Here is a 24,678-nt window from a genome sequence, read left to right as displayed (position 1 = left end):
GAGCTGAAGTGTGTCACGAATACTCGTTCCTACTTGTGAGCATTGGTTGTACACTGCTCTCCAGCGTGTGCCCACCAATCTCTAGACACTAACTGCGTCCACGTGGAAAACCTCATAACACTCAGGACGTGATATTCGCACCCGCACTGAGCTCACCTCCCCCCTGCCTCACAAGAGCAGTGGCGTTTGCCGTCCGTGTGATGCATCCCAAAGACAGTTCATGATAGTTCTCAAACTGTGAAAGGAAACCCGCAAAGCTGGTGCTTATGTCCACGTGCGAAGGGTTATGAGCAACGTCTTCCTCAGCCTGGGCTGCTGGAGCGCAATGCCAATAAGCCGCACAGCTCGGGAATGAAGGGCCATTGTCTGCCAGGCCTGGGGGAATCACGGTGGAACAGCGACACACAACCCACGGCAGCCGGGAGGCAGAGCAGAGCGTGGCAGGAAGGAGCCGGGGCCGGGCCCAGCCCACGGGAACAGAGCCCCAGTGTCTACTCCCTCCTACCGTGCCCGCTGACCACTGCTCTCCCAATGAGTACTCAAAGATCCAATCTATTCTCTGCCCCTGGTTCATCTGTCCATTGGGCCAGAGCCTTCCCGATCTAGTCATCTCTGGAAACTTCTTCACAGACTCGGCCAAAGGTGAAGTTGGCTCATCTCCTCCTCACAATAAAGCTGGTCTTCCGGATTAACCCTTACAGTCACTACACCAACCCTACCCCACGACCACCCCTGATCAGCACGCTCCAGAACTTTCCATCACTGAAACATCAGACAACGTTGACATCTTTGTGAAGGAACTCCACTCTTATAAAAATGACCAGAGATTGGGAGATATCTTCTAACACTTGCATGAATTATTACATACATATTTTTAGAATTACATACATGTATAACGTGATGTGCTACAAATAAAATGACAGATTGCTTCGTCTCACCTGCTCTGTACCCAGACACTGAATACACAGCCAGCCAGCACTGGTCTGGATGCCTCTTCACTGGCTCCTGTCATTTGGAGTGGCTTGTCTTCCGCTGCACTCCTGAGAGTTGCGTGTGCCCGCGGGGCCTCGCGTGCTGCCCGCGCAGAAGACTGTGCGAGGCTTCTCACTTTCCAGGCTGACCGCAGACACCCGTCATGGAGCAGAATCAGCCCTGGGATAAAGCCGCACTCGCAGGTAAGCCTAAGACTCACCTGTAAGACTCCCATACTCCCCCAGCCCGGTTCCCAGCCTGCCCTGTTCCTCCCGCACACCCAGCATGCGGGCTTCTTTCTCTTTGCTCATTTGATCAGAACACGAGCTGCTGTATGAATTAACCTTTAATTAACTTCTCAAATAATAGCTGGGTTTATCTTTCAAAATCTGCCAGGAATATGACAGGGAAGATTAATGAGATGTGTTTTTGATAGCTACCACATTTGGCATTGGATAAAATCCTTTAATTCGTCTATTGCCACAAAGCGACTGACCGCGGGGTCACTCCGGCCGCACACTCTGTGGAGGACAGCGCGGCCACCAGGCTGCAGCTCCACGGCTCCCTCCTGGTCCCACACCACCGGAGTCCTCCAAATGCTCTAACTGGAAAGGAACTAGATAACACTTTACAAAGAGTGCGGCTGAGCACAACGCAGAAATAGCCGCACCTGCTCAGAAAGCAGGTCAAGACCACTGGAGAGGCCTGTCCACCTCTGGGCAGGACCCAAGGCCTCCTCGCCCCTGCTCCCCACAGTGGCCACGGTGACGGGCCTGTGCAGAACCTGCCCCCCAATTCCTCACTCCATTCCAGGCGCGACCATGGCGTTACCCGCGTGGAGACACACGTCCCACGGAGCAGGGTAATGCACATGCAGCCAAGCCGTTCTTCAGTAGACGTGACTTCTCATACACCCATAGCCGCCAAGGCAGCCACCGGCTCCCCACGAGCTCCATGCCGCTGCTCTGCTCATGTCCCTATGTTGCTTCAAACAAGCTATGAAGTTCCACGGGAAACCACCTACTCATCCCAAGGTTGACACCCGCTGGTACGGCCTTGAAATTCCCTCCAATGCTGAATACCTAATGCTACCATCAACTCCTATGATGCTTATGCTGAATTCCAGTCAGTGCCAGTGTATTCTGAATACTTGGGCCTATTCAGTAAGACTGAGATGGTTTTTCTAAGTGGAGGATATCCAAGGCAAACCCAAAGAAGACATCTCTGAAAGTGTGTGTGTGCATGTGTGTGTATGCATGTGTGTGTGCATATGTGCGTATGTGTGTGTGTGTGTGTGTGTGTGTGTGTGTGTGTGTTCTGGTTACTGGAAGTATCCATTTCTGCAATGAGAAGGCTTTGGTCCATAGTCTATAACTGCAATAGGTGTAGAAGGCAGGCTTCGTATTACAAATGCCGTCGACACAGAGTCTCATGCAGCATTAGAAAGCAGACAGCTATGTGAGGTGCTGGCATCACAGCTGCAGTAATAACACTGGCTTCTGCCACACATCTCCGTATGCACCCCTGGTGCATGCCTGCAATCCTAGCTACTCAGGAGACGTGTGCAGTCATGGTGGTTTGAAGCCAGACGTGGCAGAAAAATCTAAGAGGGTCCATTGCTACTTAACCAACAAAATGCCAGGCTGGAGGCATGGCTTGTGGAGTACAGCATCAGCCTTAAACAAGCAAGAGGAAGGAGAACAAACCTGAGACCAAGCCCCAATACTGCCAAAAAACAGAGAAACACAGAGAGAGAGATGAGAGATGAGAAAGAGAGAGAAAGAGAGATATGAGAGACAGAGAGCAAGAGAATATTCTACCGTATTTTCTCCGCCACACTGACCTTTGAAACATGCACGGCCTGCGTCTGGAAGGAATACCGGCTTAGAAGGAAGGACTGTGATGTGATTGCCAGCCACAGCTTGTGCTCACAGCCCGTCACTGCTGCCGGTGGAAGTGGGGAGTGGCCACGTCTCCAGGGTGCGCGTCGTCACCCGGGACGCTATCAGAGCTCTCCCAGGAAGTGAGGTCCCAGGGGCGCTCATGCCCCATTTGCTGAGGGCACAGCCCCCCCCCCAGCGGTCACACTCGCGAACACACAGGGCTCCACTCCAGAGCCCCGCCCACATCACGGTCACACCTGTGAACACCATGAACGTGCGGTAGAGGAATGGATCAAGAGGATGTGGTATATATACACAATGGAGTTCTACACTTCCATCAGAAAGAATGACATTGCCCACGCATAAGGAAACGGAAAGACCTGAAAAAATGATATTAAGTGAAGCAAGCCAGACCCAAGGGAAAGTAGCTTGCATGGTTTCCCTCATTTGTAAGAACTAGAATGTGTCTATAGTATTATTATTATTATTATTATTTTGATCGTGGGGCCTGAACTCTGGGCCTGGGCGCTGTCCCTCAGCTCTTTAGCTCAAGGCAAGCACTTTGCCACTTGAGCCACAGCACCACTTCCCATTTTCTGGTGGTTTATTGGAGATAAGAGTCTCACGGTTTTTCCTGACTGGGCTTTGAACCACGATCCTCAGATCTCAACCCCCTGAGTATCTGGGATTACAGGCATGAGCCACCAGTGCCCAGCGTCTGTGATATTCTTAGCAGGTGATCTCAATAGTCCAATTGCTAAGCACATAGGACCATGTATAATGAAGCATGTCAACATGGACTCCAAGAACTGGAAACAGGAGGGTCTTATTATATATTGTTTGTAGTGCTTTCTATTTTTCTTTTCTGTTTTGGTTCTCTGTACCCTTTGCCTTGTAAGTAAGTTGATCGGATCGGTGGAAGGGAAAGGGAATCACAGAAACAGTAAGACAAGGATGAACTAATGCAACCATGATACTCCCCTGACACTGTGGAACTGAACTATACAACTTGGGAGGAGGCAGGGGAGGGGTAAGTGGGAGAGAGTGAGGGAGAGGGTAGCCATGTTGAAAAGAGATGACCTCATTACCTTACTTATGGAACAATAATCACCCTGTTCATCACCATCACAATAAAGATATTTTTTAAAAAGAAAGAATTTGTCCTTCAAGCAGTGGCTAACCAATTCAGTTTGAGCTCATAGTCTGACATTGATTTGCATGAAGAATATGGTGCTGTGACTGTGTCTAGTAACATCCGAGCTCCCAGCAATCACATCGATGCAGTGTCTTCTCCCACACTCACGAGGTGTAAATGGAAGCTGTGTTCCATTAAGAGAAAGTTGAAGTTGTTGGGAAAATCCATAAATGTCATTTCATATGGCGTATATCATCATAGACTATTATGATGGATGTATAAATAAATCACTAGAGAAAAGATATGAATAAAACATGCTCAATTAACATAAAAGATTCAGCAATGAAGGGAAAAGAAACAAAGGACAGAATATAGAAAAGATCCAGATGGTAGATTTCATTGTAACCATATTATTCTAATCATAATTACATTAAATGTGAATAATCTAAAGTCACTAATTTATAGAGAAACTGCAAAAGAGGATAGCTTTATTTCTTTCTTCTCTTGCTAGGAGTTCCTTTGCCATATTGATTATAGAGGAAATAGTTTTAGGTTTTCACTATTAAGTATAAAGCTGGCTGCAGGTTTATTGTAGACAGCCTTTATTATACTGAGGAATGTTCCATGGATTCCTAGCTTCTCCAAGGCGTTTGTCACGAAGAGGTATTACATCTTGTGAAAAGCTTCTGCTGTGTCTATTGAAATGATCCTGGGGTTCTTGATACATTGTATCATATTTATTGGTTTACATCTATTGAACCAGCTTTGCATCCCTGGGATGAATTCTGTCTGTTCATAACGCATGATGCTTGGGGCCAGCTATAGAATTCAGCTAGCCAGTATTTTATTGGGAGGTTTTGCAACAATATTCATCAAAGAGATAGGTCTATAGTTCTCTTTCCTTTGAAGGGTCCCTATCTGGTGTGGGGATGAGTGTCATGCAGGCTTTATAGAATGAGTTTGGTGGTGATCTTTCCCTTCCTATTTCATTACAGAGTTTGAGGAGTATTGGTGTTCGTTCTCCTTTCAAGGCCTGATAGAATTTGGCTGTAAATCATCAAATCCTGGGCTTTTCTTGGATAGGAGGTCTTTCGTTGCCATGTCAGTGTCCTTGTTTGTTATGGCTCTGTTTAATTGGCTTGTGTCTTCTTGGCCCAGTTTAGGAACGCGGGTGCTCTCTAGAAATGAACGTATCCACGTCTGCCAAATTCTCCAGTTTGTTGGTGTAAACATTTGCAAAGTGTTCCTTTATAATACTCTGAGCAGGTGACACTGATCAAGCACACTCTCCTCATAAGCTGCTTGGGTGAGTGGCAACTTCTTTATACTAAAGATAATAAAAGAATTCTTAAAAATAGAGAAACCATAAGACTGAATAAGGAAGCAAATGCAGCTATATATAGTCTATAAGAAATCCACGTAAGTAGAAGACATATGTAGTTTAAAATAACATGGTGGGAGAAAGCAAACCACGTAAATACAAACCTCAGCTAGAACAGGGCACAGAGAAAGAGTGTTTGGAGAAAGAGGAAGAATACCCCATAACAACCAACCAAGAGTACAGAGCAGCCTCTGAGAGGCTAGTCGGGTTTGTGGTTGAGCCCAAACTGGCAACCACGGGACAGGCACAGATTTATCTCCAATCGCTCCTGGTACAGAGGCTGAGAGCGTGTTCTGTGGTGACGGCTTCGTTACTTCAACAGCCATCATTAGGGAGAAATCGCAGGCTGGTTCCTATGTTTGAAGTTCTCTCCTAATTATTTGTGTGCCATATTCACACACGAATTCACAGCATGAATCTTCTAGGGGCTATTTGAATATCAATGAGTTTGGTTTGCACAACTAGATAACTAGTTAGTTAGAAAAAAAAAATCCCACCTAACTTCCAAGTTTGGGAGGCTCCCTGGGATATGCATTCCTGCGTTGGTTTGCAGATTGTTTTTTCAGAGGTATAAAAGTCACAAAGGCCTGTTAATTTCCCAAGCCAGTAAAAGTTCTATTATTAAATCCATCGTATAGATAACTAGTAGCACTGATAGTAGTAGCAGATTTTTGTTTTATTTAAGTAAGTAGATGATAGTTAAAGTCCACTTGACTTGAGAGAAGTCTTGGAAGTATTATAAATAATTTAAATTGTTCTTTCTCTCTGCAGATAACTTTCTGCCCTCCTTGTCTTCTAGTGGGAGCAACTTGAGACGCTTCTCACATCTCCCAGTGTGCCTGCTGCACAGATCAGTGTCTTCCTGTCTAAGCAAGCCCCAGCAAAACAGGACTTGTCCCAATTTTTCTTAATGGTGAGCTTAAAAAGCACATGACTCGAAGTCTACCGTGTTGACTGTTTTCAAGTGCACAATGCAGCAAAATCGTGAGCTCTAGGATCTGGTGAGAGGAGGAACACGTCTCCAGGGCAGAGCCGTGTGTAGAGCCCTGCACTGATGCTGGTGAGACCCGCAGTTCTGTGTCAGCCCTGCACTTACGCGGGTGAGGCTCCCTCTCTGTGGCTCACACCGGCTCCCTTCGGAGCCATTTCCTGCCCTGCCTGAGCTGGGAAGCCTGGCCGGTGCCAGCTGGAGGAGGAAGTGGCTGGCCACAGCTTTGAAATCACTGCAGGGGCGTGTTTACTTGCACGTCCCAAATTCTAGGGCAATGCACGAGCCACCGTAACGTGTACTAAACATTTGCCACACAATTGGATTTGTCCAGCAGCTGTGAGTAGCTGTTGAATAATAAGGGGCTGGGGAAATGGGAAAAGAGGGTGAGCAAGGGGTCAATCTGATTAAAACACTGAATATGCATGTGTGGCCGTCCACGGTGCAACCCCCTAGAATAATGAACATGCAGGAATGACAGGAAGGTAGCACAGGTGGAGGGCTGGTTCTAATGGGAGGAGTGAGGGTGAGCAGAGAGGGCAAGCCAGAGAGAACAGTCAAAATAATCAGGATTCTGTGATTGGGGAGGGGCGAGGCGAGGGCTGGGCTTCGGAGGGAGAGTCATTGTGCACACACACAGACATGTCCAAACAAAAGCCTCTCCTACAACTGACAGATGCCAGTCCAAAGGTGGACCACACTGACGCGTCCCACAATCGCAGCCTCAGGCCAGGTCGCTGCTGCTCCTGACACCACAACATCTTGGCCAGAGGCAAACAACCTTTCATGTTCCGGAGGGGTTGTGAGGAGGCGCCCTGCTGTGTCCTGGACCCAGGGCTGCCCACATCGCGGACCCCGGGGTCACAAAACAACTTGGAGGTCACCAAAAGCACTGCATTTGTAACACATGAGGAGATGATCAAACCCACTCCTGTCTCCTTCAGCCTACAGCCAACGGCCCACAGCTCACAGTCCAGAACTCACAGCACACAGCTCACAGCTCACAGCTCACAGCTCACAGCTCACAGCACACAGCTCACAGCTCACAGCTCACAGCTCACAGCTCACAGCACACAGCTCACAGCTCACAGCTCACAGCTCACAGCTCACAGCACACAGCTCACAGCTCACAGCTCACAGCTCACAGCACACAGCTCAGAGCTCACAGTCCAGAACTCACAGCACACAGCTCACAGCACACAGCTCACAGCTCACAGCTCACAGCTCACAGCTCACAGCTCACAGCTCACAGCTCACAGCTCACAGCACACAGCTCACAGCTCACAGCTCACAGCTCACAGCTCACAGCACACAGCTCACAGCTCACAGCTCACAACACACAGCTCACAGCTCACAGCTCACAGCTCACAGCTCACAGCACACAGCACACAGCGCACAGCTCACAGCTCACAGCTCACAGCTCACAGCTCACAGCACACAGCACAGAGCGCACAGCTCACAGCTCACAGCTCACAGCTCACAGCTCACAGCTCACAGCACACAGCACACAGCGCACAGCTCACAGCTCACAGCTCACAGCTCACAACACACAGCTCACAGTCCACAGCTCACAGCTCACAGCTCACAGCTCACAGCTCACAGCTCACAACACACAGCTCACAGTCCACAGCTCACAGCTCACAGCTCACAGCTCACAGCACACAGCTCACAGCTCACAGCTCACAGCACACAGCTCACAGCTCACAGCTCACAGCACACAGCTCACAGCACACAGCTCACAGCTCACAGCACACAGCTCACAGCACACAGCTCACAGCTCACAGCTCACAGCTCACAGCTCACAGCTCACAGCTCACAGCACACAGCACACAGCGCACAGCTCACAGCTCACAGCTCACAGCTCACAACACACAGCTCACAGTCCACAGCTCACAGCTCACAGCTCATAGCTCACAGCTCACAGCTCACAACACACAGCTCACAGTCCACAGCTCACAGCTCACAGCTCACAGCTCACAGCACACAGCTCACAGCTCACAGCTCACAGCACACAGCTCACAGCTCACAGCTCACAGCACACAGCTCACAGCACACAGCTCACAGCTCACAGCACACAGCTCACAGCACACAGCTCACAGCTCACAGCTCACAGCTCACAGCTCACAGCTCACAGCTCACAGCACACAGCTCACAGCTCACAGCTCACAGCACACAGCTCACAGCTCACAGCTCACAGCTCACAGCTCACAGCTCACAACACACAGCTCACAGTCCACAGCTCACAGCTCACAGCTCACAGTCCACAGCTCACAGCCCACAGCCCAAAGCCCAAAGCCCAGTAGCTTTGACCCAATAGAAGAAATGATTTTTTAAAAACTTCATGTATTGAACCAAACAACAAGAACAATAAGAAACATGTACGTTAGTAACTGTCTTCCTCAGCAGCCACTAGCTGCTCTGCCTCTCATTCTCACCCAGCTCTCTTTAGCCTGTGGAAGGGTGAGCGTGCATCTCTTCCTGCATGGAATCCTCCCCAACACTGCACCATAGCCTGTGAGTTCACAGTACGTCTTGTGGAGCGTGGGGTAGCTGGACTGTACAGGTTACTAACTCAGTGTGACCAAGATCAGTTCTGAGCGCACTGAGAGGAAAGCGAGGTTGGCCCAGTTACGGGTGACAGCGAGTGCACAGCCGTCTACGGTTGTTCAGACTTCTCATGTGTGCCCTGCTGTGTCTCCGTGGCGCGGTTGAGTTCACACCATGCTGGCACTCATCCTGGTGGTACTTGGCCCTGGGGAGGCTGGGTCCCTTCTTCAGTCCAAACCTCCTCTGCTGTGTCCTTATCCAAAACTTCCTAGAAAGAAACGTACTTCAGAACCTCATTGATTCCGACAATGAGCCAAATTATCGCTTGTGGCCGCAGTCCCTGGGTTCTGCATGTCTTTCCGAGTGCCTTCAGTGTGGGCATTTCTTTTCCCAGGTCTGCTCCAAGCCTTTGAGCCAATTACACAAAGCATTAGATGTCCCTTTGAATAATAGTCATGTTAGCAATTGTCTTAAATAATTTACTGTTGACCACGGTCGGCAAGTAGACCCAAACTTAAATTAGGATTGGCTACTATTGCTTACAGGGCTGTGATCTAATTCTTGACGGAAGGAGTAAATGGAAGTGTCGGTTCCTTCCACATGCAGCCGTGGCTCTGATTTAGTGAAGTTGGTTGAATTTCACTTCTATAAATAGAGCCAGTGTTTCATATAGTGACACTTTACAATGCACTTGAGTAGAATTGTGTGCAGTAAATGTTTCTTTGATGTATAGTACAGTTAGAAATTTAAAAAATTTATAAATATTAATTACCATTGCATTTTTCCTACGGAAGCACCAATTTGTTGCCATTTTTCAATATGCAGAGTTACATGACCATATGAGCTTAAAATGTGCCAGAAAAAGTGTTATTTCTTTGGTTATCTAGAATGATAGGCATTTTAAATAAGAGATCTGAAGAGAATTGCCTATTTTGTTATTTGTGAGTTAACTATTAGCAAAGGCATTGTCATTTTTAAAACTAAAATTATAGTAGTGCAGGAATGCTCTCCAGTTTCATCTAAAATCCTTGGCTATAATCACAATGTGTGTTTCTTCACATTAAGCTCTCAAATATATTACTTGTTCATTTTAGGAGTATCTCTCAATGAATGGCAACAGAGAGATTCAGGAATTTAATAACCTGCACAGACAGTCTCAGTGCTTCCTTTCTTGTTTAGCAGATGAAGTATGGTGACTTTCTTCCTTTACTTACATCTTAAACCAGTAGGAAAAACAATGACCGGAGAGACCTGTGCATCAAGTAACAATGGACTGTGATTATGCTGTGCTGCGTACCTGCATGATCAGAGCATGCATTGCATACCTGCATGATCAGAACATTGCATTACATACCTGCATGATCAGAACATTGCATTACATACCTGCATGATCAGAGCACTGCATTGCATACCTGCATGATCAGAGCACTGCATTACATACCTGCATGATCAGAGCACTGCATTACATACCTGCATGATCAGAACATTGCATTACATACCTGCATGATCAGAGCACTGCATTACATACCTGCATGATCAGAGCATAACATGCTGTGTACGTGCATGAGCAGAGCACCACACTGCTGCATACCTGCATGATCAGAGCACTCCATTACATACCTGCATGATCAGAACATTGCATTGCATACCTGCATGATCAGAACATTGCATTACATACCTGCATGATCAGAGCAATGCATTACATACCTGCATGATCAGAGCACTGCATTACATACCTGCATGATCAGAGCATCACATGCTGTGTACGTGCATGAGCAGAGCACCACACTGCTGCATACCTGCATGATCAGACCACTGTATTACATACCTGCATGATCAGAGCACTGCATTACATACCTGCATGATCAGAACATTGCATTACATACCTGCATGATCAGAGCATCACATGCTGTGTACGTGCATGAGCAGAGCACCACACTGCTGCATAGCTGCATGATCAGAGCACTGCATTACATACCTGCATGATCAGAGCATCACAATGCTGTGTACTTGCATGATCAGAGCACTGCACTGCTGCATACCTGCATGATCAGAGCACTGCATTACATACCTGCATGATCAGAGCATCACACTGCTGTGTACTTGCATGAGCAGAGCACTGCACTGCTGCATACCTGCATTATCAGAGCACTGCATTACATACCTGCATGATCAGAGCATCACACTGCTGTGTACTTGCATGAGCAGAGCACTGCACTGCTGCATACCCGCATGATCAGAGCATTGCACTGCATACCCGCATGATCACAGCATCGCACTGCATACTTGCATGATCAGATCATCACACTTCTGCACACCTGCATGATAAGAGCATCACACTGATGTGTACCTGCCTGGTCAGAGCACTGCACTGCTGCATACCTGTATGATCAGACATCACACTGCATACCTGCATGATCAGAGCACCACACTGCTGCATACCCGCATGATCAGAGCACTGCACTGCTGCATACCTGTATGATCAAACATCACACTGCATATCTGCATGATCAGACCACTGCACTGCTGCATACCTGCCTGATCAGAGCACTGCACTGCTGCATACCCACATGATCAGACACCACACTACATACCTGCATGATCAGACCACTGCACTGCTGCATACCTGTATGATGAGAGCATTGCACTGTATACCTGCATAATCAGAGCACCACACTGCTGCATACCTGCATGATCAGAGCATTGCACTGCATACCTGCGTGAGCAGAGCACTGCATTGCTGCATACCTGCATGATCAGAGCACTGCACTGCTGCATACCTGCATGATCAGAGCATTGCACTGCATACCTGCATGATCAGAGCACTGCACTGCTGCATGCCTGCATGATCAGAGCACTGTACTGCTGCATGCCTGCATGATCAGAGCATTGCACTGTATACCTGTCTGAGCAGAGCACTGCACTGCTGCATACCTGCATTATCAGAGCACTGCACTGCTGAGCCAATACCACCAGTGCTATGCCAGAGCTGTTCTCTTTTGCAGACTGAATGCCAGTCCTCATGCTCTTGGACAAGTTCCATTTTTAATGTGGTGTGCCTTTGGCTTCCCAAAGTCATGCATTCCATAAACACACATGGTGTGCTCCCTCATCTCAGACTAGATGGCCTAATTCTAAAGAGTGAACATCAATGGCCACCAATTAGAGTCCAAAATACAATGACTAAGAAACACATGTAGGCATTTGAAACCCAAATTGCACACCATGCAAAAGCGGTAGCTCTGCACATATTTGACCATGAATTAAGTAGGCAAAGGCAACAGCTTGCCTTCACAGCTAGGTCTTTTGAGATATGTCAGCAAAATTCCCTGACAGGCACGAAGGCTATGAATACAAAAGAGCTCTTTCATCTCGTGTTGAACCTGTCTTCTGTTTCCCATTTCATGGCTGTTCTGGATAATTTAGGATGCTGTTTAGAAGGATGCATATAAGTTTGGCTAGTGGATGTCAGCTGAAGATAAAGCAGAGGAAGCTTTCCTGGTGGGTAAGGATTGCTGTAAGTGTAAGAAGCCTGAATAGAAAATGCAGAACGGCATTCAAACTCAGAAGGGAAATGAGAATTTTGCTAAAGAATTTCTCAAGCATGTGGGGAATAACTCTGAGAGTCTTTCTTTATTCCAAGTTTGAGATTCAACTTTCAACTTTTCTGCACATAAAAATCAGCACAAAATGTTCCCACACTGAATAATAAGCAGACACCACAGGGGCCAATCAGAGCCCTCCAGAGCCTCCACAGCAGGAGTGGCCGTGGGAAAGCGGGCCTCGCACTGTGGCTGTTGGAGAAAACTTCTTTGGTGTCCTTACTTCCTCTTCATTTGTGCTCTTTTGGAGCATATATTTTCTAGTACAAAGTTGACACTCAGGACAAAGGAATTCTAATTGTGACTCAAGAATAGCTAATGTTGTTTGGGCTTTTACACTTTTGAGTCTCATGAATGAATGAAAGTCCATTTCCCACATATACATCTTTGGGAGTTGTTAGTGCTGTGACTGAGGTTGGAATGAATATTAATACCTCCCTCATCCTTAGAAACTGACCGCTGATTATGCCATGAATGTCGGTGTGCGTATTTCAAAGTCCCACTTGCACGTATCTGCTTCACCAATTCCACGCCTTCAACACACCACTTACCAGTGTGGACCTTTAGCTATTTATTGTTGTTGGTTGATTGATTGCTTGATTTGCAGTGCTGTGGAGAGATCTTGTTGCTAACTGTAACCTGAGGCAGCACAGAGGGACATTGGAGCCAAAGAAAATTAGAAAAACACAGAGACACTGACAGACAAAGGGACGGGGAGCCAGGGGTCCCGAGGCTCTCCGGCACTCAGGCCCCACGGCCAAGTGTATTTATTTGAGCTCACACAGGGATGGTTACCATGGATACATGCAAAAATAAAGTATCTATATTAATATTTTCATCAGAGCCAAAAGAGAGCTTGTGAGAGGCACTGGCTCCCTCATTCTTTTGAGACAGGAAACTGTAGCCCAGGGACAACCCACACATGAGGTCTAGGGTCTAGAGGTCTAGTTCAAGGTTAAGTTGTCAAGGTCTTTTGTCCAGCCCACAAGGTCCCCAGCACAGGCTTGGCCTAAGGAAAGTGGGGTGACACTCCAGTCTCTTCACCTTCTCCGGAGCTGTCCATTTAACCCTTCCATGGCCAGCGCTCAGCATTCCAAGTGCTGTCAGGATGGTGTTCCAACCTCAAACCTTCTCCAGGTTTCACAGCCCAGCTTCAGAATTCCTACAGAACCCAAGGCCTGGCCCATGTTGGTGCAAGCTCTGTGGCAGAGCTACAGCCCAACTCAACACCCAGCTCAAGGTTCGCTTCTAGACCTTCACGCATGTGTATTCCCCATGTCTGCTTTTACCTCCTGCCATCAAAGCCTCTTCTACACCCGGCCAGGTCACGGAGCTCAGTGATCTCCCTCCTCCCCCAGAGTGTGTTCCACCCCTCCTCATGTACACGGAAGGGAGTGCTTTGTCTTTGTGGATTTGATGGCAGACATGACAAACTACATTATTTGCTACTAGGTAGTTTTCTAATCTCATATTCTTTATTATCCTTCTGATCATTATTTGAAAAAAAGGTCTGTTTGCCTCTTTTTCTTCTTCAATCTTTATTGGAAGGGTTTGGAACAGCATTCAGCCAATCTTCTCCATTTCTTTTTTTTTTTTTGTCAGTTGTGGGGCCTGAACTCTGGGCCTGGGCACTGTCCCTCAGCTCTTCAACTCAAGGCGAGCACTTTAGAGCCACAGCACCACTTCTGGCTTTTTCTGCTTATGTGGTGCTGAGGAATTGAACCCAGGGCCTCATGCATGCGAGGCAAGCACTCTACCCCTGAGCCACCCTCCCAGCCTGATCTCCATTTCTAAGACTCCGCTCATTCCACACACACATCCAAATCTCAGCGATGGGGTTCAGAAATCTCATGAGGGCATTGGCTCCCCTAACACCTGAATCCCAGTGACCCTTCCTTCCAGTCCCTCCAGAGAGCTACAACACACACACACACACACACACACACACACACACACACACACACACACGATGAAAGCACAGCTGAAATATCAGGAGCCGCTGCAAACCCACAGCTCTGTCCAAGCTCTCTTTCCTCTGCGTCTGTTCCATCTCACAGAGTGCCCACGTGATCCCCACCACCACAAATTGGGAGTGCAAATCTTCCTGAAAAAGTAAACTGAAGTCACACGCAAGCACCACTCTACACTCACCATTACAGTAAAAAAGAACAATCCAAATGCGCACCACCCAGGCTGACCGACTCAGGAGAACCGGAAGTCAGAGACATGAGACTCTGCAGGAGCAGTCCTACCAGGATGCACACAGAGCTCTGCTGGAACATTCTCAGCCATTCAAATACACCATGCCTTCAGCCCAATGGTGTGGCTCCTACTTGAGAAGAACAAACGCCCACATCCACGACGACCTGTGCAGGAGCATTTGTTGCAGCCAGCCTGAGAAAGGCGTGGGCACAAGCAGTAGGGTGAGCAGACACCTGGTGGAGAGGAACACACTGATGCACAACCAGCTGCTGGCCCAGGAGCGAACACCGAGCAATCCACCACGCTCTGTGTACCCTTGTCAGACTTCTCAATGGCAACACGTCCTGCAATTTATGTGTAGATTTAATTAGTGTTCCTCGCTTATCTCTCATAAAAGGAGGCATGAAATTAATTTGTCATAATAAGTTATGTCTTAGAACTATGCATGTATCTGAGCTGACTGTGAGGAATCACAGTGGAAAGGAAATAGATAAGAAACACTTGTGTCTCACCCACAAGGTGCATTGGTTTACCACAAAATACAACAGACGATAAAGCTCATGTTAGAGAAGGTAATGAAACATTGCTACCCCTGTAAAGACAGAGACAAAAGCGTACCACATTCATACTTAATGACCCAACATAGCTCAGGGTAAGTTAGATTTTTTTTTTTCAGTCATGGGCTTGAACTTGGGCCTAGGCACTGTCCCTCAGCTCTTCAGCTCAAGGCTAGAGGCCTAGGCACTGTCCCTCAGCTCTTCAACTCAAGGCTAGCACTCTACCACTCCACAGCGCCACTTTCAGTTTTCTGAGTGGTTGATTGGAGATAAGAGTCTCACGGGCTGTCCTGCCCAGCCTGGCTTTGAACTGATCCTGAGAGCCTCAGATCTCAGCCTCTTGAGTAGCTAGGATGACAGGCGTGAGCCACCAGTGCCCCACAGCTAGATTTTTTTTTTAAGCTTACAGAATGCTAGTATAGTTCTTAGTTCCACAATTATCTCTTCTGTGACTGAGTCACTGTCAATACGTAGGAAAGGAGAACACTGCTGTTTGCAGTGAGCAATCAGGAGAACTGACCTGGCATAGAGTTTACTGACACTGACACACTGTAGTAAAAAGCAACGCTTTCACCCGAGCCTGCACAGCATCAGCTGTGTATGTGCAAACCCAGGGGTATTGGACATCCATGGCCCCTGTGTGGTATGCTGAACACTGACCACTAACTTCAGTTGGCAGCATGCTTTTGCCTCTTGAAATGAACAATTACTTGTTATGCTTTCTACAGCCTGGAATGGTTTTGCAATGTTTTTCACTTAAAACTTTGCAAATACTACTAAAAATATATCCTACAGACTTTAAAGGAAATACCTGTGTTGTGTGCCCTTAACTAATACTCATTTCAAAACACTAAAATTTTAAATAGAGGTTTTTAAGGAACCCAAATGTCCCAAATTGTGTTATGGTGATAGGACCGAATTAAAATTAACAATTAGCCACTTGAAGAATTGTTTGCTGCTTCCTCATTTGAAACTTTTCCTGGGAGGCTGGGAGTGCCACCGTCATGTTGTTTCTGTCTCCTGAACAAATTAATTGTAAGGTTTTACTCCCAACATATGTGATTTGAATAGATCGGTTAATTCTGTTTCACTACAGCTCTAATTTTAATTTATAACTGAATAATTGAATAATAAAAATTCCTTTACTGAGACAGTCAGCTCCATCCTTAATTCATAATGTTTTTAATTCAACAATGTATGAGTTTTGTCTACTAACTTACTTATTAAAATTAAGTGGAATTTCTAGACAAAGAGTATGCATATATTTGCATAGTTAAATTGGCTTTTAGCAAAACATTATCATGGAAATAAAGTAAGAGTCAATGGGACTAACTGATTAAAGATTTTAATTTTTTTATTCTTAGAAATAAATAATGGCTGAGTCTATCAAGCCCAAGAAGTAGCTTGTGGATTAGAGGGTGCTTACGTATTCAAGAATCAGAATGTTGCTTTGCTAAGTTTACGGTGGGAATGTATTCCACTGGAATACATTGAAATGCAACTCGGTTCAGCGTGTGCGCAGTTTCAGGTACTGAGAAGTGAAGGAGGGCCGGTGCTGTCCTGGAGGCATTCTGCATTGGAACTGCTTCCTTGTGGCGGTAGTTATAAAATCTTTGGGGGTTCTCAAGATGAACGTGTGCCGTGGCCTCAGCACCGTGGCTCTGCTGGTGTGTGGGCTCACAGTGGACCCCAGGAACCCCTCTCTGTGGAGCAGGAGAGGACCACCAAGCACAGTCCAGATGAGGCCAGCTGGGCCTTCTCTGTCTCGAAGTGTCTCTGTCATGCATCCTGAGATGTGTGACCTCAGACACCACAGGGGAGGAGGCCAGATTTGTTCAGTATTACATATATGTATGTGTGTGTGTGTGTGTGTGTGTGTGTGTGTGTGTGTGTGTGTATATGACCTCCCAATCCTGTCAGGGGTGCTGTCACCTGCTGGAATCCTGTCCACTCCCATAGCGTAGGCTAGGAGTTACTGTACTCTCAGAACGGCACCAGTGAAACAACAGTAAACTTTCCAAGGTGGAGAAGAATTACAGAGCAGCAGCGGCCACTGCCAAGGAAACACACTCACTGGGCAACAGAGTGTTTTCTTGCTTGCTGGGTTAGAATGCACGGGAGCAGCCCTGCCTGGGGCTCCTGCCCAGCTCGGGATTCAGTCCCAGTTGGTGACTTTGAACTTGAACGTTAGACTCTGCCATCACAAGCCTCACTCTGCTGGGCCAGGTGTCCAAGCCTCCCTGGGCCGGCCTCCACCTCCCCGACAGAGGCCGCTCATAGGGCTGGGGCCTCCTGGCCATCGCAGGAGCCCGTCCTGCGGACTTAGAAGCCAGCTCGCTCTGCACTGCCCCTCGCTCCGCTCAGCTGCGTGTTTGCCATCACCAACATGGTCTAGAGCTCATGTGCCCCTGAAGGCGTGAGCGGAGAGCGGGCAGCAAGAAGATGCACGGCCCTGCCTGCCGGGATGGGCCGGGGCCTCCGTGGGCCTGGCCCCCCGTCAAAGCCTCCAAGCTGCACTCACTGCTCCAGGAAGGCTCCCTCGTCCTCAGCAGGCCTCTCCACGCTCCGCGGGTGCGGATTGTGTTTCTCAAAAGGGGCTGAAGAAGTGTCAGGCGTGGCCTCAAGAAGTCTGGTGTCCAACCAAGAAACGCTGGTGAAGAACAGCGCAGACGGGGCTGAGCGCGGAGACCCCTCGCCTCCGCGGCCCTCCCTCCGCGGCCCTCGCCTCCGCGGCCCTCCCCTCCGCGGCCCTCCCCTCCGCGGCCCTCGCCTCCGCGGCCCTCCCCTCCGCGGCCCTCGCCTCCGCGGCCCCCCCTCCGCGGCCCTCCCCTCCGCGCCCTCCCCTCCGCGCCCTCCCCTCCGCGGCCCTCGCCTCCGCGGCCCCCCCTCCGCGGCCCTCCCCTCCGCGGCCCTCGCCTCCGCGCCCCTCCCCTCCGCACCCCTCCCCTCCGCGGCGCTCCCCTCCGCGCCCCTCCCCTCCGCGCCCCTCGCCTCCGCGGCCCTCCCCTCCGCGCCCTCCCCTCCGCGGCCTCCCCTCCGCGGCCCTCCCCTCCGCGCCCTCCCCTCCGCGGCCCTCGCCTCCGCGGCCCTCCCCTCCGCACCCCTCCCCTCCGCGCCCCTCGCCTCCGCGCCCTCCCCTCCGCGCCCTCCCCTCCGCGCCCCTCGCCTCCGCGCCCTCCCCTCCGCGCCCTCCCCTCCGCGCCCTCCCCTCCGCGGCCCTCCCCTCCGCGCCCTCCCCTCCGCGGCCCCTCGCCTCCGCGGCCCTCCCCTCCGCACCCCTCCCCTCCGCGCCCCTCGCCTCCGCGCCCTCCCCTCCGCGCCCTCCCCTCCGCGCCCTCCCCTCCGCGGCCCTCGCCTCCGCGGCCCTCCCCTCCGCACCCCTCCCCTCCGCGGCCCTCCCCTCCGCGGCCCTCCCCTCCGCGGCCCTCCCCTCCGCGCCCCTCGCCTCCGCGGCCCTCCCCTCCGCGCCCCTCGCCTCCGCGCCCCTCCCCTCCGCGCCCCTCGCCTCCGCGGCCCTCCCCTCCGCGGCCCTCCCCTCCGCGGCCCTCCCCTCCGCGCCCCTCCCCTCCGCGGCCCTCCCCTCCGCGCCCCTCGCCTCCGCGGCCCTCCCCTCCGCGCCCCTCCCCTCCGCGGCCCTCCCCTCCGCGCCCTCCCCTCCGCGGCCCTCCCCTCCGCGCCCCTCGCCTCCGCGGCCCCCCCCCCGCGGCCCTCCCCTCCGCGGCGCCCCCCCCTCCGCGGCCCTCCCCTCCGCGGCCCTCCCCTCCGCGCCCTCCCCTCCGCGGCCCTCCCCTCCGCGCCCCCTCCCCTCCGCGGCCCCCCCCCTCCGCGGCCCTCCCCCTCCGCGGGCCCTCCCCTCCGCGGCCCTCCCCTCCGCGCCCCTCCCCTCCGCACCCCCTCCGCGCCCCTCCCCTCCGCACCCCTCCGCGCCCCTCCCCTCCGCGGCCCTCGCGTCCGCGGCCCTCCCCTCCGCGGCCTCCCCTCCGCGCCCCTCCCCTCCGCGCCCCTCCCCTCCGCGCCCCTCCCCTCCGCGGCCCTCCCCTCCGCGCCCCTCCCCCTCCGCGCCCCCTCCCCTCCGCGGCCCTCCCCTCCGCGGCCCTCCCCTCCGCACCCCTCCGCGGCCCTCGCCTCCGCGGCCCCCCCCCCCCGCGGCCCTCCCCTCCGCGCCCTCCCCCCCCGCGCCCCTCCCCTCCGCGGCCCTCCCCTCTGCGCCCCTCCCCTCCGCACCCCTCCGCGGCCCTCGCCTCCGCGGCCCCCCCCCCGCGGCCCTCCCCTCCGCGCCCTCCCCCCCCGCGGCCCTCCCCTCCGCGCCCTCCCCTCCGCGCCCCTCCCCTCCGCGCCCCTCCCCTCCGCGCCCCTCCCCTCCGCGGCCCTCCCCTCCGCGGCCCTCCCCTCCGCGCCCCTCCCCTCCGCGCCCCTCCCCTCCGCGGCCCTCCCCTCCGCGGCCCCTCCCCTCCGCGCCCCTCCCCTCCGCGCCCCTCCCCTCCGCGGCCCTCCCCTCTGCGCCCCTCCCCTCCGCACCCCTCCCGCGGCCCTCGCCTCCGCGGCACCCCCCCCCCCGCGGCCCTCCCCTCCGCGCCCTCCCCCCCCCCGCGGCCCTCCCCTCCGCGCCCTCCCCCTCCGCGGCCCTCCCCTCCGCGGCCCTCCCCTCCGCGCCCTCCCCTCCGCGCCCTCCCCTCCGCGCCCTCCCCCTCCGCGGCCCTCCCCTCCGCGGCCCCCCCCCTCCGCGCCCCTCGCCTCCGCGGCCCTCCCCTCCGCGCCCTCCCCTCCGCGCCCTCCCCTCCGCGGCCCCCCCCCCCCGCGGCCCTCCCCTCCGCGCCCCTCGCCTCCACGCCCCTCCCCTCCGCGGCCCCTCGCCTCCGCCTCCGCGGCCCTCGCCTCCGCGGCCCTCCCCTCCGCGGCCCTCCCCTCCGCGGCCCTCGCCTCCGCGGCCCTCGCCTCCGCGGCTCCCCCCTCCGCGGCCCTCGCCTCCGCGGCCCTCCCCTCCGCGGCCCTCCCCTCCGCGGCCCTCCCCTCCGCGGCCCTCCCCTCCGCGGCCCTCCCCTCCGCGGCCCTCGCCTCCGCGGCTCCCCCTCCGCGGCCCTCGCCTCCGCGGCTCCCCCCTCCGCGGCCCTCGCCTCCGCGGCCCTCCCCTCCGCGGCCCTCGCCTCCGCGCCCTCCCCTCCGCGCCCCTCGCCTCCGCGGCCCTCCCCTCCGCGCCCTCCCCTCCGCGCCCTCCCCTCCGCGGCCCCCCCCCCGCGGCCCTCCCCTCCGCGCCCCTCGCCTCCACGCCCCTCCCCTCCGCGGCCCTCGCCTCCGCGGCCCTCCCCTCCGCGGCCCTCGCCTCCGCGGCCCTCGCCTCCGCGGCTCCCCCCTCCGCGGCCCTCGCCTCCGCGGCTCCCCCCCTCCGCGCCCTCCCCTCCGCGGCCCTCCCCTCCGCGGCCCTCCCCTCCGCGCCCTCCCCCTCCGCGCCCTCCCCTCCGCGCCCTCCCCTCCGCGCCCTCCCCTCCGCGCCCCTCGCCTCCGCGGCCCTCCCCTCCGCGCCCTCCCCTCCGCGGCCCTCCCCTCCGCGCCCCTCGCCTCCACGCCCCTCCCCTCCGCGGCCCTCGCCTCCGCGGCTCCCCCCTCCGCGGCCCTCGCCTCCGCGGCCCTCGCCTCCGCGGCTCCCCCCTCCGCGGCCCTCGCCTCCGCGGCCCTCCCCTCCGCGGCCCTCCCCTCCGCGGCCCTCCCCTCCGCGGCCCTCCCCTCCGCGGCCCTCGCCTCCGCGGCTCCCCCCCTCCGCGGCCCTCGCCTCCGCGGCTCCCCCCTCCGCGCCCTCCCCTCCGCGGCCCTCCCCTCCGCGGCCCTCCCCTCCGCGCCCTCCCCTCCGCGCCCTCCCCTCCGCGCCCTCCCCTCCGCGCCCCTCGCCTCCGCGGCCCTCCCCTCCGCGCCCTCCCCTCCGCGGCCCTCCCCTCCGCGGCCCCCCCCCGCGGCCCTCCCCTCCGCGCCCCTCGCCTCCACGCCCCTCCCCTCCGCGGCCCTCGCCTCCGCGGCTCCCCCCTCCGCGGCCCTCGCCTCCGCGGCCCTCCCCTCCGCGGCCCTCGCCTCCGCGGCCCTCGCCTCCGCGGCCCTCCCCTCCGCGCCCTCCCCTCCGCGCCCTCCCCTCCGCGCCCCTCCCCTCCGCGGCCCTCGCCTCCGCGGCCCTCCCCTCCGCGCCCCTCGCCTCCGCGGCCCTCCCCTCCGCGCCCCTCCCCTCCGCGCCCCTCGCCTCCGCGGCCCTCGCCTCCGCGGCTCCCCCCTCCGCGGCCCTCGCCTCCGCGGCTCCCCCCTCCGCGGCCCTCGCCTCCGCGGCTCCCCCCTCCGCGGCCCTCGCCTCCGCGGCTCCCCCCTCCGCGGCCCTCGCCTCCGCGGCCCTCCCCTCCGCGGCCCTCCCCTCCGCGGCCCTCCCCTCCGTGCCCCTCCCCTCCGCGGCCCTCCCCTCCGCGCCCCTCCCCTCCGCGGCCCTCGCCTCCGCGGCCCTCCCCTCCGCGGCCCTCCCCTCCGCGGCCCTCCCCTCCGCGGCCCTCCCCTCCGCGGACCTCGCCTCCGCGGCCCTCCCCTCCGCGGCCCTCCCCTCCGCGGCCCTCCCCTCCGCGCCCCTCGCCTCCGCGCCCCTCCCCTCCGCGCCCTCCCCTCCGCGCCCCTCGCCTCCGCGGCCCTCCCCTCCGCGCCCTCCCCTCCGCGGCCCTCCCCTCCGCGCCCCTCGCCTCCGCGCCCCTCCCCTCCGCGCCCTCCCCTCCGCGGACCTCGCCTCCGCGGCCCTCCCCTCCGCGGCCCTCCCCTCCGCGGACCTCGCCTCCGCGGCCCTCCCCTCCGCGGCCCTCCCCTCCGCGGACCTCGCCTCCGCGGCCCTCCCCTCCGCGGCCCTCGCCTCCGCGGCCCTGGTCTCTGCGGCCCTCCCCTCCGTGGCCCTGGTCTCTGCGGCCCTTACATCCGGGGCCCTCACATCCGGGGCCCTCGCCTCTGCGGCCCTGGTCTCTGCGGCCCTTACATCCGGGGCCCTCACATCCGGGGCCCTCGCCTCCGCGGCCCTGGTCTCTGCGGCCCTTACATCCGGGGCCCTCGCGTCCCCGGCCCTCGTCTCCGCGGCCCTCGCGTCGTCCGCGTGCCACACCACCGAGACCCCGCACCGGTGCACAGTTCCTTCTGCCAGCAACCTGAATTCACCGGCTAAATAACCCGAGTCTCTCCAGAGGGCACCGTGAAGGGCGGCGCAGGAGCGGCGCTACCTCCCTTGGGGAGATCTCACCGCGAGCGTCCCGCGAGCTGCGGGGCCCGAGCCCCTCGCGCCCCTCGTCCGCCCGCCGAGGCCTCCCGGGGAGGCGGGGCACCTCGGCGCCCTGAGGGTCCCCGAGAGGGCCTCACGGGAGAGCTGGGCCGTGGAGAAACGCCACGGGAACGGAGCCTCCCGGGGGCTCCTGGAAGCCCGAGGGCTGGGCGCTGGGCGCGGACTCCCCGAGCAGGCCGAGGCCCGCACCGGCTTTGCGGGCAGCCGCAGGGTGAGCCGGGGACACACAGGGTCTCAGCACCCGGGCAGGAGGAGGAAGCAGCGGTGGGCCGCCGGGAGGCTGCTCGCGGGCACCGCGTCTAGGGGCGGACGCGGCCTGAGGCGCGGGCCGGACCGGCAGACGCAGGGCTGTGGCCGCGGCCCGAGCGCGCAGAGCGCGGGAAAGCACCTCGTTGCAGAGCGCGGGAAAGGCGGGAAAGCACCTCGTTGCAGAGCGCGGGAAAGCACCTCGTTGCAGAGCGCGGGAAAGCACCTCGTTGCAGAGCGCGGGAAAGCACCTCGTTGCAGAGCGCGGGAAAGGCGGGAAAGCACCTCGTTGCTCTTTGCGCAGAGGATAGCCTGCTTTTCTTCCAAAACCTCACTCCTGACGGCCGTCTCCAGGACGTTGGCTGGCGGACATTGAATAAATGCGACTTGTGACTTGTGGTCACTGTGTCAACTGCAGGACAGCCTAGAAGGAGGGTTCCAGACATCGCTATAAAGATCAACTACTTTTCAGCTGAGACATCAGTGGAACAAGGCAGGAGCTCAAACCCTTAGGTTAATTTGGAAGAGAAAAGACGGGATTCTGCACATGAACTTAGAGGCCCAATGCGCGTGCATGCCCGTGTGTGTCTCTGCCGATAGAAATGAGAATAGGCAATAGGCCTGCTTTAGCTTTCACAAATTAGCACATAATAAATGTTCAGTAATGTTCACATGACTCCAGCAGCCCTAAAATATTCATTTGCAAATTCAATAAATAATCAGTATTTTCCTTCTGCATGCTGAGCCAGAAAATGAATAAGTATTCTGAAGAGCTAAGAGAAAGAGAAGGACAAAAGCAAGCAACATCTTCGCAAAGAAAGGTAAATAAAACTTCCTGTCAAAATACACCACTGTTTACAGTCACTAATCCTAAATGCTAATAGTTCGATTTCAATTTCCTATTCCTTTGAATGTGTGTGGAATTAAACCTCTTTCATTTCATGCACATATTTTATATCATATCATAATGACTGAATACTAAATGTTGCACTCACTTGGCAAAAATTATCATATACTTTACAAAATGCCTTTCCATATAAATGCCACCCACCGTTACTCGAGTTTTTATTTGGGCCTTGAGAATTTCTGCATAAAATCTCGTCAAAACCCAGTGATTTCCTTTGCATTTTTGGCGCTTATCTGAAAGCACCTACAACAGGCTGCCTTTTTATGTCAGGAGATGAAGATAAGGGACCGGGTCTACCTGGGCCTCAGGCACACTGTGAGAAGCCAGTCCTCTCTGCTCCGGCCCACACTGCTGCCAGCCACACACCTGGACAGCAGCTGGTCGAAGGTCGCCTACCTCCACTGGACACCAGCAAGGCTCTAGAGCCTCTCCTGCCCCAACTATTCTATTGTTTCATAAGGTTCATCTAAAAGTTATAACTACAAAGAGCCATGCTGCTGATTGAAAGTAGGATTCATGCTGCAGAGATGATTGAATTGCATGGATTTTTTTTATTTCAAGAGTTACCCTGAAACTTTTCCTCCTCGTCTTCAAACACCTTCAAAACCAAGCAGTGGCCAGTGTGGCTGTTGTTCAGGGCTTTCTGGTTCACAAGCTCTCCATCTTGCTTGCGCCTCCAGCTGTTGAGGCTCAGCAAGGTTAGACCGCAATGTCGGTTTTTTCCCCCATGATCCAGTTGTTCTTTTATGTCTCCAAAAACTACTCTGAGTCGCCTAGAGCTGAATATAACAATAAAGGTTAAACAGAAACATTATGTTTTCAAACATTTTTTTCTCTTTGTGCTTCAGGAGTTTAATAATTTGATTCAGGTGAACTATTGCACATTAATTCCATGTCAGTAACTGAACTCTGAAATAAGGAGGAGTTGATAGAAATCATACTTAAACTGTTGTGTGCATCCTACATGGTTGAGACC

The 24,678-nt window shown here is 54.9% G+C and overlaps 1 protein-coding gene across 1 annotated transcript; it reads left to right on the top strand.

Annotated features, from left to right (window-relative positions):
* The first annotated feature begins 1,135 nt into the window (after positions 1-1,135).
* On the top strand, positions 1,136-23,171 carry LOC122116224 (basic proline-rich protein-like). Its single transcript, XM_042689887.1, is given in 8 exon segments — positions 1,136-1,175; positions 1,461-1,609; positions 1,893-2,020; positions 20,117-20,331; positions 20,492-20,710; positions 20,782-21,367; positions 21,369-21,752; positions 22,469-23,171. Coding segments are annotated over 8 exon segments (2,424 nt in total).
* The last annotated feature ends 1,507 nt before the right edge of the window (positions 23,172-24,678 follow it).

This window comes from Dipodomys spectabilis, unplaced genomic scaffold, assembly GCF_019054845.1.
Source record: "Dipodomys spectabilis isolate Male_0828 unplaced genomic scaffold, ASM1905484v1 ptg000128l, whole genome shotgun sequence".
In the NCBI taxonomy this organism is placed as follows: Eukaryota; Metazoa; Chordata; class Mammalia; order Rodentia; family Heteromyidae; genus Dipodomys; species Dipodomys spectabilis.
This window is presented reverse-complemented; position numbering and strand designations above follow the sequence as displayed.